At 30.3% G+C, this 16,735-nt stretch overlaps 2 protein-coding genes across 5 annotated transcripts; both read left to right on the top strand.

Annotated features, from left to right (window-relative positions):
- The first annotated feature begins 6,085 nt into the window (after positions 1-6,085).
- On the top strand, positions 6,086-11,452 carry LOC107410762 (anthranilate synthase alpha subunit 2, chloroplastic). Its single transcript, XM_048469008.2, has 11 exons — positions 6,086-6,405; positions 7,027-7,211; positions 7,298-7,487; positions 7,739-7,890; positions 8,072-8,187; positions 8,397-8,643; positions 8,739-8,795; positions 9,045-9,197; positions 10,128-10,208; positions 10,442-10,528; positions 10,770-11,452. Exons 1-11 carry the CDS (start codon positions 6,213-6,215, stop codon positions 11,091-11,093), a joined length of 1,785 nt encoding a protein of 594 aa, XP_048324965.2. The 5' UTR covers positions 6,086-6,212; the 3' UTR covers positions 11,094-11,452.
- A 1,625-nt stretch (positions 11,453-13,077) lies between these two features.
- On the top strand, positions 13,078-16,035 carry LOC107410777 (probable NAD(P)H dehydrogenase (quinone) FQR1-like 3). Of its 4 annotated transcripts, XM_016018245.4 has the most exons (5): positions 13,078-13,221; positions 14,604-14,700; positions 14,887-14,980; positions 15,078-15,343; positions 15,670-16,035. In XM_016018245.4, the coding sequence occupies exons 2-5, from the start codon at positions 14,675-14,677 to the stop codon at positions 15,893-15,895; spliced, it is 612 nt and encodes a 203-aa protein (XP_015873731.1). In that variant the 5' UTR covers positions 13,078-13,221; positions 14,604-14,674; the 3' UTR covers positions 15,896-16,035. The 4 variants fall into 4 exon arrangements, with proteins under 4 accessions (XP_015873731.1, XP_015873732.1, XP_024926822.1 ...); XM_016018246.4 differs by lacking the exon at positions 14,604-14,700 and having other exon boundaries at positions 13,123-13,221; XM_025071054.3 differs by lacking the exon at positions 13,078-13,221 and having other exon boundaries at positions 13,249-14,700.
- Positions 16,036-16,735: the final 700 nt, after the last annotated feature.

Here is a 16,735-nt window from a genome sequence, read left to right as displayed (position 1 = left end):
ATGGAACCCAAAATAATAATAAACAGCATTTTGAAAAAAGAAAACAAAAAAATGTTATTACCATGCTGAAAGATATCGAGCTTGAGTTCCCCTGAAAAAAAAAATAAAAATGAAAAGATTGCAATGACCATGCTCAATTTTTCAACTTCCAACAAATTATAGTAAGCTAGACCTTTTCTAATATGATAAAATGAGTTTACAATATTTGCATGGAATTATAAATACGCTCAATTCAACTTATTAAATTTACCTAAAATATATAAATAATAATAAAAAATACCCTTAAAACTTAATTATAGATTATTTCGGTGCTCAGTGTTGGTTTTTTTACTTTTGGTTTTGCTTATATAGACATATAATATTACGTATAATTTGTTTTTTTCAAATCTTTATTAGTATTAGTTAATGGTAGTTAAAATTTATTAGATATTTTAATTAACTATAAATTTATAGAAAAATAAAACAAAAAAACACAATTTGAATTTGTATTTAATTTATTATTTATGATGTTGTTATTGAAATGTCTTAAAAAATTTAAATATTGCACTAATTAACGCTAATAAATATTTAATCAAAACAAACTAAATATAATTAGGTAGAAATAATAAATAAAACTAACAAATTAGCAAAGGATGCATCAGTTATAGTTTTTTGTTTTTCCTTGTTTTTTTATTTAAAATAAAATAAAAATAAAAAAAATAAAAATAAAAAAAGGAGAGAAGAGGTGGCAAAAGCAGGGCACAATCACAACTAGGGGTTAAGCCCCATCCCACTATATTTAAAAACTTTCGACAATTGCCGAATTCAAAGAAGAGTGTGTGCAGGCGTCTCGATTTATGAAGGAAATCCATCTTATAATTTATCTTATAATTTCTAAAATATAAAATATAAATGTGAATGGTTTATTTTTAATTTCTACTTCCTCCTTTGAATGATTTATTTTTAGTAGTGTTTGACTACAAATATACCGGACTTTTGGAATTAAAAATAAATAAATAAATAAATTGTTTTTGCTCTTTTGAGAAAAGCCCACAGTTTCCCTTAACAAGCGGAAGATAACCTTACAAAGGAATCTTAAGTTACCCTTTAATGAATTGGATAATTAATTACTTTTCAAAAATTATTTTCACATTCTTTTAGAAAATTACGATATTATCTTAAAAAGTCAAAATATTTATTTTCACCCAAGAACTTAAGAATTTTTCAATAAAATAGAGCTTATCTACTTTCAAGAGTTATACTTACAAAAGCTCTGTCTAAAAAAGGTATACCAACTGGACGCCAAAACAAAACTATAACACCGCTCATAAAATCATTCCTAATAATGTTTAAGGTTCCTTAATATTGACTAACATTTTGGGTGAGATTAGCAAAGCAATATGCTTTATTATATGTTCCTGGTATATATGAAAAATTGAATATTTAAACAACTTTGCCAGCATTATCTTTATTGCTCACCACACTACTAAACAAAAATATTGATTGGTGCTATTTTTTTTTTATATAATTTAGAATTAAAAATAAATTAATAAAATATGAATATCAAAAGTAACTTGCTGATTTAGTAGTTTTAAGGGATAAATCCCAAAATATTTACAAAATAATATGTAATAATATATAATTAAAATAATTATCCTTTAATAATGTTTAGAATTCAATAATAAAATAAACTAAAAGTGAAGAGATTAAAATAGACTTGGTAAAGCAGTTAGGCAGATATTGCATAGTCTTAAGGATACTTTAGGATTCTAATGAGTGGAGTTCTATTATCGTTTTGGTTTCATCAGCCATTTTATGAGTGACACTTCTTTTTGGGGGGCCATGGTTTTGCATTTTCAATATGCTAAAAATTTGGTAGATGGCCTAATTACTAAGCTTCCTTTATCATTTCTTCACCTGCCTTATAGTAGTTGAAAATTAATGAGTAGCTCAAGGACAAAGTAGAACTCCACCCTTTGGTAATTTAGTTTGAGATGAACCAACTAATAGCAACGTGATTGGTTTATTTACCATGTCATTAAGAATTAACTTAGGCTTATTTCTCTACTGACAAAAAGTGCAGGGTAGCATACCACTCCTTCAAACAACCACGTCGATTACAAGTACATACCTTATAACGTTGCAGTTCTAGTGTAGAATCTACAACTGTCATTCTGACCTTGACGTCCAGTCCAATTCTATAAGGAAGAACTATATTTGTACAGTAGTGTTGTTATATGAATATACTTAGCTAATTTTTGGCATTTCAAATGTCTTCCAGATAACTTTATCATATTTGTATCATATTAATGTGAAATTTAGCCAACCAAAACGCGGCATGTTAAATTTTCATGAGAATAGATAAATTCAAATCTGTTAGTTAAATTATTGTGTAATCCGTTATCCAACCTGTTAACCCATTAAGAATGTATACTAATTTAAAAATTCAAATTTAACTTAGTTTTCAAATATTAAAATTATATGTTTTTTTTAAAAAAAGGCATGTAAGTAGTCTTGTTTGTTTTTAGATTTTTAAAAAAATTTTATTAACAAAGAACAAATCAATACATGTTTAACAATAAATAAAACATTTTAAATATTATAAAACTTACATAATTATAAAAATACTCCTCCATAATGGATCTAATAGGTTTATCATGTATTATCGTATTTCACCCATTAAAATCTATTAATATATTGAATCTTATTAGTTGACACTGATACGGATCTGACACGAAATTATCAATCCAAATCTACAAATTATCGTATTGGTTCGTATCATATTATTGTGTTCTATGAGATTTTGTTAAACTTAGATTAAAAGTAAAGTTGGTTGTGAATTAGAATGTTTATACATATTTGTAATTTTGTATATGTCAACTCATCATACATGAAATACTATATGAATAATTTCAAGGGAAAATATTGAATTTTAGAAGAGATATATAAAAGTTACAATGCTCTCCCATAAAAAATAAATTAGGATATGTTTGGTATGTAAAATAGAGGTAAAGTTAGATCATCTATTTCATAAATTTAGTTTTTTTCTTATATTTGGTATCTTTTTGAATTTGGAAATATTTATTCTATAATAATAGATATGTCTCAATTTGAAGGAATAATCATTTTTTAAAAAAATCGCACAGTTTCTGTTCCTATATTTTAATATAGATAAATTTAAAAAAATTCTTATCATAATTTGATAAGTTTATATTTAGTTTGATTATCATACATACCATTAATATATAAAATTTAAATTTTTAATTAATTTTACCAAATTTTAACATTTTTGGAAAAAAAAATTTGTAAAGGTTAAATTTTAATTTTGATTTAATATTTTTCACTTAACATATAAATATGAATGAATATTCCTTTTATATTTTTTATTCCCATAAATAATTTTTTTTATTTTTTTATGAATACTCACTTTATATATCAAACAAGTCTTAATTACTTTCATGTATCATTTGGAAAGTATCAAAATAAGTGAAAATTTGAAATTCTCTTGAGAAAATAAAATTTTATTGTGTTTGAATGGTTTTAAAAAGGAGAAATTTGTGAGCTCTATGGGAAATTAAATCTCATAATATGATAAATGCATCATTTTAAAATTCCTTAGAAAACTAGATTTATATATTTTATTAAAAGACAATTGTATCCACAATTTTTAAAATATCAATTAATTAATTACTTGTAAGTCTTAAATATCTTTATTCAAACTAAATATTCTAAAAATTAATTTATAAAAAATTGAATCTTGAAAAATTTATTCTTGACAAACTAATTCTCAAGAATTAGTTTGTTACAAAATCTCGAAACTTCCCAAACATGACCTTGTAGAGAAAGTAAAAGTTTTGGTAGCAAAGTAAAAAAGTATTCCTCATCATTAATATATTTGCTCACTGCAATTGTGACCTTCTGGGCGAAGCGATGACTGCATCTTTGATGCACTTGCCAGTATACTTAAGAATTTTTAATTGCATAGTTGTAAATAGTCCCAAATTGTGGAATAAAAGATTAGCCCATACTTACATCACGATATTGATAGTGGTTTTCAAATATCGCAGAACATAATATAGTACGATGAGATAGAATGCAATAGAAACAATAATAAAGAGAATGAGTCACCTACTTTTATGGGTCAATGTGAAGCCTTTCATTTTAAATTAAAGAATTTAGAGTGAATCAAATTTTTCCAAGTAGGATTCGAACCTACGACCAATCAGTTAACAACCAACTGCTTTACTATTGAGCTACTGAGGAACAACAAAAGATTAAATCTCGTAGAGTTCAATTCTCATTTTAAACCCATGACTAATATGAACTTGAAGTTTCCTTTATAACTTCCTAAACTTTTTCATAGTGATTCCGTTCAATACCTCATTTCATAAGGACGCCAAAGTAGCTCTATAATCATTATATTCCATCCATATTAGATTACTAAATTATGAATAAGAGAAAAAAAGGTATAGGATGTTGAAAGTGCATATTTGATGAATTGTACATATTGTATATGAAGGAAAGAGCATCTCCATTGATGAGTGTGGATTGTTATATACGTGGTAAAGAAATTGACAAAGTTGAAATTTATATGGTATAAATAATATTATATAAAAACAGTTATTGATGACTATTAATTAATTAATTATATAATTATATATATATATATATATATTTTTAGAAAATAGTTGATTTTTTTTTTTTAAAGTTTGGTTTTTATAAAAATAGCTAATGCCAGACAAAACTTCTAGAATAGACATTCGCCTTTATAAAACATAGATTACATCGGCTTGACATTTAAAATATATATTACTGTTTGAGAGAGATTTTTTTGTTTTAAAAATATTATCTATTTCATGTTTATCATTACAATCGATATCTTCGTTGGACTATTTTTAATAGTAAATATTAATTAATTTATATATGGAAGAGAAATAGATCATCGATATATAGGTGTTATAGATGTATAATAAATAACTTTTCAATGGTAATAAAAAAAATGTATTGATGACTATTAATTAATTATATAATCATTTTTTTAAATAACTTTTTAAGAAATAATGAACTTTTATAGAATTTTTTTTTATAAAGTCTTTAAAATAAATATTCACTTTGATAATATTTAGACAATATTAGTTTGATATTTAAACTAAACATTATATTGGGGAGCAATATTTTTTAAACACTGTTTGTCTTGCTTATGTGAATTCTCAAAATGCTTAAGATTTTGAAAGTTAACTTGTTTTATTTATTTAATTCTAAAAATTATTAAAAGATAATTATCAAATTATGTTATATGTTAGCTTGATTATATTTTGGAATTTTTTTTTCATTAAAAATAATCAATTAGCAATTCAATTTTGGGTTGCCATATTTTATTAATTTATTTTTAAATTTAAATATATAAGAAAATTAGTACTCAATTATGCTGGATTCTTTTCCATGTATAAATTCACTCTTTGCCATCTCTATTTGGTAATCATTCATACTATTTGGGTTTTAATTTATGAAGAATCCAAGTGACAACTTCCTTATCCAAATATATACTTCACTAAATTTCCAAAAATAATAAAAATAATATGATACAACAATATATATGGTATGTAGTATATAGTTTATTCAAAACTCTTCCCGAATAACTGTGTACAAGAGCTGTTCCTCCAACATACATAATTTAGTGGCAAAACTCTATATATATATATATATATATATATGTATGTATTTTTTTTTTTTTTTGAATTCCTCATTTGTATCTCCTACTCCAATGTGCAAAAATTAAAAAAAAAATTTGTGTGTTAAAGATAATTAAGTATTTTCTTTTTGGTCCATTGATACATACATAAAAACATAATAGTAATAATTATGTAGTACTGTTTTAGATATAGTTCTGAGGTAACCGAGTAACAAAATTTTGTTGGTAAATTTTCACCGGAAAGATGCATTACCATCACATTGAAGAACGTACTTTTTTATTACCGTTTTAGTTAAATTTGGAATTTTACTAAAAAAAGAGTGATTAGTTTTATTTTTATTTTTTAAACACCTATTTAAAAAGAGTGATTTTAGGCAGAAAAGGACGAGGCAAAGAAGTCACTTTAAAAAAATCAATATCGCAAAAGAGCGGCAGACACGCAGACAGATAGACAGAGAGAGAGAGAGAGAGAGAGAGAGAGAGAGACATAGAGAGTCTTCTGAACAGAGAGAGCGCGCTACTTTGGCTGCTTGCGCAGTTTATGGCTCTCTCCGAGCACTTACTTTACAGTTCCGCCATGGAAACCCTAGCACCTCAGCTTCCCTCCACTTTCCGTTTGCCTTCAACTATTCACGTTACCTTTAACAGAAGAGGCTCAAGGTCAATGGCTCTCGTCGGCCCCACCTCGCTTGCACGGAGAGTTAGATGCTCTGCCGTGTCCTCACCTCAGATTGGTAAACTTAATCCCTTTTTATTTTTTAATTCGTTGTGTTTTCTCTTGCTTTGTTTGTTTTCCGAGAACATGTATGTTTGCAAAAATAGGTAATTGAGTCTGTGTTTTGAGTTTTCGTTGCGTTTGGTTCCCGACCCAAAAAAAAAAAAAGAATTGGGCGGAAATAATTGAAAATAGATTCGTACAACGTGGTTCATTTCGTTTATTTTTCTTATTCCTGCATCTGTATAATGTGGATTGCGACCCTTAAGCTGGGCAATGATAGTAGTGTTATTCGTTTCGTTGCGTCCCAAATCTAAAACCATCAAATAGTTAGAATTCGGACACAGAAAGTTTCCACTCGATTAGCATTTGGGCGTATTTTGGACCTGAGTTAATAATATCTGTGAAATATACTGTACCTAAACAAAAATTGTATGCAGGTTGATTAGTCCCTTTTAATTGAAAATTCATCCAACCTGAAAAACACATTACTGAATTGGATTTTTCATATATATACATGTATATATATATATATATATATTTACTCTCGGTGATGTTAGTTTATCTTCAATCAAAGTTATCAACAGTTTGTTATGGTGATTTAATGTGGGCTTTGGTTGGTTTGATTCATTTCCTCCAGTCGACCAGTCTGAGCAGTTTGTAACGGCGTCAAAGAAGGGGAATTTAATTCCTCTGTATCAAACATTATTTTCTGATCACTTAACTCCTGTACTTGCATACCGATGTCTGGTCAAGGAGGATGATAGAGATGCTCCAAGCTTTCTGTTTGAGTCTGTTGAGCCAGGCACAGAGGCTTCAAGTATTGTAAGCCCTTTTTTCTTGTTGTTTTACGTACAAGTTTACTAACATAACATGAGTGATTTATATTTATTATGTTAACTTTATCATAGGGACGGTATAGTATTGTTGGAGCTCAGCCAAGTATAGAAATAGTTGCGAAAGAGAATATGGTTACAATTATGGACCATGAGGAAGGGTGTAGGACGGAGGAGATTGTGGAGGATCCCATGAGCATTCCTCGGAGAATAATGGAGGGATGGGCACCCCAACTTATTGATGAACTTCCAGATGCATTTTGTGGTAAGAACAGTAAATAGAAAACTTTATGCAGCTTATGCAATCACTATCTACTGAACTTTGTTTAATTTGCTGCTCTTTTTTCTGGTCTTTCTTAGTATAGGGTCAGTAATGTGGTGGTAAATTTCTCAAAAGTAATCATAATGTGCTTGTTTTGCCATTTTTGTATTTTTTTAATTTCTAGACTAGAAAGGGTCAGAATATTCTCTGTGATGTAACCAATTAGTGTTCAATGATACACTCGCTTTGACCAGGTGGTTGGGTTGGTTACTTCTCCTACGATACAGTGCGCTATGCAGAGAAGAAAAAGTTACCATTCTCTTCTGCTCCGCTTGATGACAGAAACCTTCCTGATGTGCATCTAGGCCTTTATGATGATGTGATTGTTTTTGATCATGTGGAAAAGGTATTTTAAGTTATCATAACTGATTTTCCCTTTTAGTATGATATAATGTGCTATGCAGATAACAAAACTGCTATTTGTTTTTAATTTTTTTTTTTTTTTGTTTTTTTTTGGTTTTTGGAACAAGATTAAATGCTTTCTGTTACAGACGTGATTTGTTTTCTTAATCCACTTTTGAATTCAGAAAGCATATATTATTCACTGGGTGAGATTAGATCGGTATTCTTCTGTTGAGGAGGCCTTCAGTGATGGAATGAACCGGTTGGAAACATTAGTATCTAGAGTACATAACATTGTCACGTGAGTAATTTTCATTTATCATTTTATTTAGTTTTATTTTACGTATATATATATATATATATATATATAAGAGAATTTACTGAGACGTTTGCAATGTTAATAATTTTTGGGGCCAGGTGTATTAACGTTGCAGACTTCTCAGTAAATTCTCCTTAGGTTGACATTAGAATGCAAATTACGGATTTTTTTTTTTTTTTTTTTTTTTTCAGCCCAAGGCTGACTGCGGGTTCAGTAAAATTGGAAACACGTGTTTTTGGTCCTAAAGTAGAAAATTCAACCATGACGAGTGAGGAATACAAGAATGCTGTTTTGCAAGCTAAAGAGCACATCCTTGCCGGTGATATATTCCAGATTGTATTAAGTCAGCGCTTTGAACGGAGAACTTTTGCAGATCCATTTGAAGTGTATAGAGCATTACGGATGGTCAACCCAAGTCCATTCATGACCTATTTGCAGGTTAGCTGCTTCTTTGGGAAATACTTGTTTGAAGGTTTTACTTCATCTTGAAATTTCGAACTTATTAATGTACGAATAATATTTCTTTTTATCAGGCTAGAGGATGTATTCTGGTTGCTTCAAGTCCCGAAATTCTCACACGTGTCAAGAAGGTAACTTTTTGAAATCTAAAGGAACTGCAAATCATGTGAGTTTTTTTTTTTTTTTTTTTTTTTTTAAAACCAAATTTTCTGATTTTATCGTGGTTTTGTTACAACTAATTTGTATTAATTACTATAGTGTAATCTGACCAAATGTTTCTGGAGGATGACCAAATGTTTTATTGTTTTTTCTTTTAGCATTAATCCCATCTCCATTAATTTTAACTAGCTTGGTTGTCCGTTTCTTATTGTTGCTAATAGAGTAAGGTCACTAATAGGCCCCTTGCTGGTACCATCAGAAGAGGTAAGACACAAAAAGAAGACCTAATGTTGGAAAGGGAGCTTTTGAATGATGAAAAGCAATTGGCTGAGCACATCATGTTAGTGGACTTGGGTAGAAATGATGTTGGCAAGGTTGGTAATCTCTTCTTTTTCATATTAATTTTGCGTTGATATTTACTCTCTAGAGTGTAAACTATAGGTATATAGTTTACTTATACCAAGTTGGTCTTTACTTGTATTGGACTTTCATCCCTTGCTGATGTCCAACTGAATTGATACTATTTAGTCCCATATTGCATGTTTCCCTAGATAGTTCTTTCAACCTTTTGATTTGTCTTTGGCAAACTTTGATGTTAGATTGTGTTGCTGTTAAGGATGAATTTATTTATCAAGTCAATTAGAGAGACTAGTTTAATACTCACTCTTGCTCTTTGGCATGCTCCTTTACATATTCTATTTATGATTAACGATGTATGTGGCTTGTCTTATTCAAAACAGTTTTAAGTTAATGTAAAGATATCATATCAAAAGTTAGTTTTCCTATGTATTTCTGCACAAATAGGATCTATTGGTTGGATCCAGAATTGTAGAATTCTGTGGAAATTTTATTCTTTGTTTTTGTATATCTGGCTGTTATACATCTATATCTTTAATTTTTGATAAATAGTTTTGACTTCCCAGATTAGTTTTATTCAGAATATGATCAACTACTTGTAAAATTGTTCCCAGTGTTCCAGAACCCACTGTTGTATTTCTTGTCAAAATGCTTGACTGGGAGTTTGATGGCATGTCTTTAGATGAGAAGGATATAAGGATGAAAGTTCAATGGAGTATGAATGAGTATCAAATAGCCGTAATTTTCTGATGTTTGTCAAAAGCAAATTCTGTCTTGAGTATTTTGGGTTGCAAGATGGGGATATCTTAGTATCTTGTTATTGAATCGTTATGTCTCCATTTTGTGGCCTGTGTATTTCATCTTTAGAAATATTACATAATCTGAATTAGTTTTCGCTTCATTTAATGTTGTTGCAACCATGTGATTTAACTTGGCTGTTGATGCAGGTATCTAAACCTGGTTCTGTTACCGTTGAGAAGCTCATGAACATCGAGCGGTATTCCCATGTTATGCACATCAGTTCCACTGTAAGTACCTATTTAGTATTATGTAAATGGAGGTTGGTGAAATTTCAGATGCATGCTTAATAGTTAATGCATTTGTTGCTTCAATATCTTGGATCATTGAAATATTACTAAATGTTGCAAATATCTGAAATGTACTTCATAATTGTTTGCATACATGTACGCTGAATTCTTAACAACTGGATGTATTTAGTGGCTAATGTGTTCCTTATTAATGGAAATCTACTCTTGTGCAGGTTACTGGAGAGTTAAAAGATGACTTAACAAGCTGGGATGCTTTGCGTGCTGCGTTGCCTGTTGGGACAGTCAGTGGTGCTCCTAAGGTATTCATCACAAAACCGCTTCCACCATTTGATAAATAAAATTCATTAGAAATTCTGATAATAGTGATTTTTGCTGGTGTATCACTATATTTTTTTTACTTATTTTCAAACATTTGAGTAAATACTTGCCATTGTTCCCAAAAATTAAGAAGGGGGATCGATGAAAAAGAATTATTGTTGTCTCAACTCTTTTGAGGGTTTGTTTTTGCTATTTCTAATTTGCAGCTGTGTTATAATGCAGGTAAAAGCCATGGAACTAATTGATAAGCTGGAGGTAACAAGACGTGGACCTTACAGTGGTGGGTTTGGGGCAATTTCATTTACTGGGGACATGAACATTGCCCTTGCTTTGAGAACCATTGTTTTCCCAACTGGTGCCCGATTCGATACAATGTTTTCATACAAGGATCTGAACAAGCGCCAAGAATGGATTGCTTATCTCCAAGCTGGAGCTGGAATTGTTGCTGACAGTGTTCCAGATGATGAGCAAAAAGAGTGCGAGAACAAAGCCGCTGCACTTGCTCGTGCAATTGATGTTGCAGAGACTTCATTTGTTGATAAATGAACAAGATTCAGTTGACTTGTAGATCACAACAGCTCCAAATTTTCACTCTAGGGTTGAGAAGAAACCTGTGTGTCGATGATGTCAGTTTCCGAAGGGTAGAAGTAGACGGTGATAACTTGTCACCATAAAAGTGCCAGATGAAGGCACTAATTGCAGAGATGAGGCGGTAATTTAGCTAGTGAGGCACGGGGGGTAATTTTTATGAATAATGTAGTTAGGAATGGCATTCTTGCTAAGGCTATGTTGTTTATGCCAATGAAGTATTGAATTGAGCTTTAATGTTTGTTTCCTGTAAAACAAGAAAAACAAAAAATTGTTGTATCTTAATATTTTAAATAATATTAAATATCTTATTCTGATATCGAAGAAGAAATATTATTTTTCTGTCAAATGATTCAAGGACTGCCAAGAGTAGCTTTTTTGTTTTCTGCTATGAAAGAAGTTCCAAACGCATGCATAATTTGCTGGGTGTTGAAAAGTTAGTTTCAGCATGGTGGTGGTGGGGTTGATCCTTCAGGTGGCCCTTCTAACACCACAGTGTCATCTTCAATGACCAAAGTTTGAAGTTAACATTTTTGTGTAAACATCAAAATTGATAGGGAGTTTTATCATTCGTTTTCTCCAGAATGAATTATTATTTAACACCATATATGACTTTTTCACCGTAGATTCAAATTGGATTGTAAAAGATTTTTTAATTTAAACTCCTTGTAATAAAACATGTTGAAAATATTTTTGTTATTTCGAGGAATCAAAATATGTTACATAATAATATAATTTATTATATTTTTATTGAAGCATGACATGCATGATAGTGTATCAGAAAGGAAGCACGGCAGCACAAAGAATCAGATTCACGCATTTGCTGGAGCTCGAGCTTCTACTCATTTAGGCGTCTTAGTTAGAGTAACATTGTTAAATTATTATTTAGTATTTTTTTTGATCACATAGTATGTGCTTTTTTTTTTATATAAAGTATTTGCTAATGATAATCATAGTTTATTAAATCATTAAAAATTTAAAGAAAATATGAAAAAAAAAAAAAAATAATATAATTTAAAATATGTTTAATTTTGTATGTGTGTTTTTTAAAATTTTTGTTTATTTTTATAGCTAATTTAAACATATAACAAATTTGAATTATTATTAACTAATACTTACCTAATTATTTATGATTAGATAAATAAAATAAAAATAAAAATAATAAAAACAAAAAGTAACAACTAATCTGCGACGTCTTATTTATTTATTTATTAATTTTTTGGTAAAAAACCTGCTTCCATTCATTAGGCACCCGAACCTTATCACCAACCATTTCTTTCATGTCTTTTCATTAAAAAAAAAAAAAACCATTTATTCCATATCTTGATTTTTTGTGAGTTTTTCTTCTTTGCTCAGTTCTTTCTTTAATTTTTTTTAGTGATATTTTGTTTTTATTTTTGGTTTTGATGCTTTCAGTTCATGTTTTATTTATTAAAATTTTATTTCCATTGATTTTATGTTTGTTATATAATCTAATAATAAATAGGTGATTATCGGCAAATCAATGTCCCATTCAGTTTGAGATGTACTATTTAGAACCATTCTAGCCACTCACTTTCTTTATTTGGACATAAAACTATAAAGTCAGATAATTTCGTAATGGTGTTACATTGCGTTTTGGTTCTATTCTGACCAAATGATTTTCATATTTTTCCTTTTAAAAAAATATTATTTATCATCAATAATTTTAGTTATAGCTGATTTTGACAAGTAGATTTTTAAGAGTAAAAAATGAGGTCAATTGAATATCATACAACAATTAAAATTATATTCACCCTTTTTTTTTTTTTAATAAAAATTATTATTTACCAAATAGAGAAACACACGCTAGATGGTCTATTTCATGAAACTTTAATTCATGGGACTTGCCGTAGTCCTTTTTTCGACGATGTGGCTACCAATAATAAACGATTTTTTTTTTTTTTTTTTTGGGTGAATACCAATAATAAACGATTTATAGATAAGACGCCACGTCAAAAAGTTTACCCACCACGTTATTGTAATTGCATTTTGTACCCAAATGCCTAACTATTATTTCGTCATCGCTTTTGTTGTCCCTCCGGTCACTGCATTTTCACGGCTACCGGTATTCCTCCACTGCCCCAAAACTCCATTTCTGCTTGGCTTTTTTTTTTTAATTTATTTTCTTTATTTTGCTTATGGTTTGTTTTTTTTTTTTTGGTTTTATTTATTTATTTATTTTATATTATTTTTGCAATATTATCAAATTATTAGCTTGTTCTTCTTCTGTTTGATGAAATGCCTCGCTTTGTTGAGTGTGCCACTACTTATGTACGATCGTTTTGTTATTTGTTCTTTGTTTGATTATATGGGTCGGTTCTATTTGTCTATGACTTTGTTATTCTTGATCAAAATGATAGTTTTGCCGGGAAGTTTCAGTTTCAGTGGATTGAGTCGAAACTTATTTGAATTATAGAGTTGTGCTTTTCTTTGTTCACGATTTTTTTGTTAGGATTTTTGGAGTAATAGAATGAAGAACTTCTAAGTTCTAATGGGATTTTACTTAATTTTGTAGCTTACCAGACTGTATTTTTATGTTGGAACATTTTCTGTCACTTCTTATATTGAAAATTATGCATTTAGGAGATAATTTTACCCATTTTTATTTATATACTTAGATAAGAGGTGAGGCAGGGCTAAGAAAGCAGAGCTATTAATAGTAATATAAGGTTTTATGATGTTTAAATTTTGGACAATTCCATTTTGATAGTTGGTTGCTGGTAGTCTCGGTGAACTGGAATGAAGTCTAGCTTCATTGAAAACCTTTGTTGCTTATTATTCATGTACCCCCGCGACCCGCCAATACCTTTTCATCTGTTATTGGTTCTTCATTGGATCCTTGAAGGATGATCAGATAACTGATGATCAACGAAGAGCCAGTATTTGAGGTCAGTTTGAATCATGTTAAATGAAATCTGCCGGAACAATTCTCACTCCCCAATAGTCCTTTACCATTCTTTTTTCACTTTACCAGTACGCATTTCTTTAAAGCTGCTGACTTCAGTCTTCTTGAATTATGCCTTCAGTCCTCTCCGTATGCCAGCTATAACTATTGATTTGAATCATCAGGTTGTATGTTGGGTTTTGTTATTATCAGTAAGAGTTTGAAGGGTGCATTGTTGAAGTGCGTAGCCATTGTAAACAAGAGTGCATTTGGGTCGAGGACCCACACGTGTTATTATTATTGGTTACTTGACTTGTCCTGCTCCGTGTGGATGATGCTATTGTGTTTTAATTTCCTGATTCTTCTTTCTTATAACTTCAGTCCAAATGCTTATAACTACAATAAATAATAGTGATAAGAGTGCATCAGCAAGTGGTTTTGTTGATACAAAAGAGCATGAGTTTTTAAGTCTTAAGTCTTTGATGAAGTATTTCTTGGTATCATATAACATTTCAAACTTACTGACATATGTGCATTATTTGGATTACATTCATTCATGGGAGAGACTGTGCCTGAATACATGCCTTAAAATAGTTGGAAAATTATGATCTGATTCCTACATAAGACCTCAGCTATGGCAACCACAAAGATCTACATTGTGTAAGTATATCTTGCATTCTTCCTTCTCTCTTATTTCTCTCCGTCTGACACACACCTCCAGGTGCATGCATACAGACAGAGACATGAACAAGTTCAGAAGACAATTCAGGGATTGGTTGAATTGATTTTCTTATTTTTTTTCCTCTTTAATTTCCCAAACTTTGCGTGTTACTTATATTTTTTCAGATACTACTCCTTGTATGGACATGTAGAAACAATGGCACGAGAAGTTCAGCGAGGAGCTAATGCAGTCCAAGGTGTTGAAGCAACTCTTTGGCAGGTTGTTTTTATATAGGTGATAATAATGAACTGCTAGCTAAATAGTATGCTTGTGAGGAATGTCCTTTTAATATCCTGAATTGAGTACAATGGAGCAGGTACCTGAGACACTTTCTCATGTGATACTAAACAAGATGAAGGCCCCTCCCAAAGCAAGTGATGTGGCAGAGATCAAGCCAGAACAACTTTTGGAAGCCGATGGTTTTGTCTTTGGGTTTCCTTCTCGTTTTGGTGTGATGGCGGCACAATGCAAGGCCTTCTTTGATGCCACTGATGACATATGGAAAAAACAAGCACTTGCTGGCAAACCTGCTGGAATCTTCTGGAGTACTGGATTTCATGGGGGAGGCCAAGAGCTTACCGCGTGAGTTTCCACCTATCACCTAGATACCCCACTTAATTCCATGTTACTTCACATAGATACAAGATTGTTCAGGCCTTTCTAACTTTTTTTACTTCTACACCATGAAGCTCTCTTGCATTAGCTTCTCAATGAAAGAAACTAGTATTAATATATGAAGATCGGGAAAACCTATTATTTCTATCACCTTTTTGTACGGAAATTATGTTTATCTCAAAGTATCTTTTCATTCAAAACTTGTTATTGTGTTAATTGTGGTTTGATTTTGTCCTCTTCCTGCAAATTAAAGTTAAAATGCTTGATTCTTTTGCTTGACCTGTTGCTGGCAGATTAACTGCTATAACGCAGTTGGCGCATCATGGTATGATATATGTTCCTCTTGGATACACCTTTGGAAGTGGCATGTTTGAGATGATTGAGGTGAAGGGTGGCTCTTCCTATGGTGCTGGAACTTATGCAGCAGATGGATCTCGTGTACCCACGGAGCTAGAACTCCAACAGGCATTTCACCAGGGTAAATATGTTGCCGAAATTGCAAAAAAACTCAAAAACTAACCTCCTTTGAGCATAAGAAATACACATTTAAGATGCTCTAAGAGTTTGCCAATGTAGTGAATGACATACTTGATACAAAGGTCATTTGTATTAGTAAAATGATATCTTTTCAGTGGTAAGCTTCATATTATTTACTTTTAGCTTAAGGTTTTTGTTTTGTTTTTTTCTTATGGAAGGAGGAAGAGAAGAGGGAGGAGGGGATTGAATAATTGCCATAGAAATAGAGATTTCATTCATTACATGAATCTGGATCACAAAATGTTGTAGGAATTTTACCCAAATGGAGTTTGATATCTCATATGGATCAGCATTATATTGGGAGCTAAAGGACCAAGGGAAAGAGTCCAATTTGTTGATTTTCCTTTCCGTTCTTTGATGTTGCAAGTTATGTGGATGGTATACAATTTTTTATTTTTTAAGTTTAATTTTAATTTTTTTGGGCTGTTGGGGGAAAAGAAGGGGCAGATTCTAATTTTAGGGGATGGTATATTTGGGTAACTAGATATCTATATTAGTTGAATTCTCCCCTTTTTTATTTTTGGACAAAACAAAAAATCTCTTGTTTAGCCACACATTTAAAACCATCAAAACGTATGTATGAAATATCTGACCAAACAAGTTTATGTTTTAGATTTAAAAGTCCATATTATAGGTATTATAATATTATTAGATAATATATATTTGTTGTAACGATTTTCAAAACAAAATTCAAATTAAAAAAATAATCAAAAAATTATTTTCTTTTGATTAGAAGCAGCAAATAAAATATAAGACATAAATTTAGTTACCTTGTCGTAAATATAATGGGGGATATATGGATAATACTATGATCAAGTTTGT

Source organism: Ziziphus jujuba, chromosome 10, assembly GCF_031755915.1.
Source record: "Ziziphus jujuba cultivar Dongzao chromosome 10, ASM3175591v1".
NCBI lineage: Eukaryota > Viridiplantae > Streptophyta > Magnoliopsida > Rosales > Rhamnaceae > Ziziphus > Ziziphus jujuba.
The sequence above is the reverse complement of the archived record's forward strand: the minus strand, read 5'-3'. Positions and strand labels throughout refer to the sequence as shown.

What these genes read in the sequence shown, in the direction of transcription:
- LOC107410762 (XM_048469008.2), top strand. Translation starts at nt 6,213, where the DNA reads ATGGCTCTCTCCGAGCACTTACTTTACAGTTCCGCCATGGAAACCCTA. An exon ending in GTAGAAATGATGTTGGCAAG is followed by an intron (nt 9,198 to 10,127) that starts GTTGGTAATCTC and finishes CTGTTGATGCAG; the next exon opens with GTATCTAAACCTGGTTCTGT. An exon ending in CAGTCAGTGGTGCTCCTAAG is followed by an intron (nt 10,529 to 10,769) that starts GTATTCATCACA and finishes GTTATAATGCAG; the next exon opens with GTAAAAGCCATGGAACTAAT.
- LOC107410777 (XM_016018245.4), top strand. Translation starts at nt 14,675, where the DNA reads ATGGCAACCACAAAGATCTACATTGT. An exon ending in TTGAAGCAACTCTTTGGCAG is followed by an intron (nt 14,981 to 15,077) that starts GTTGTTTTTATA and finishes ACAATGGAGCAG; the next exon opens with GTACCTGAGACACTTTCTCA. An exon ending in GGAGGCCAAGAGCTTACCGC is followed by an intron (nt 15,344 to 15,669) that starts GTGAGTTTCCAC and finishes TGTTGCTGGCAG; the next exon opens with ATTAACTGCTATAACGCAGT.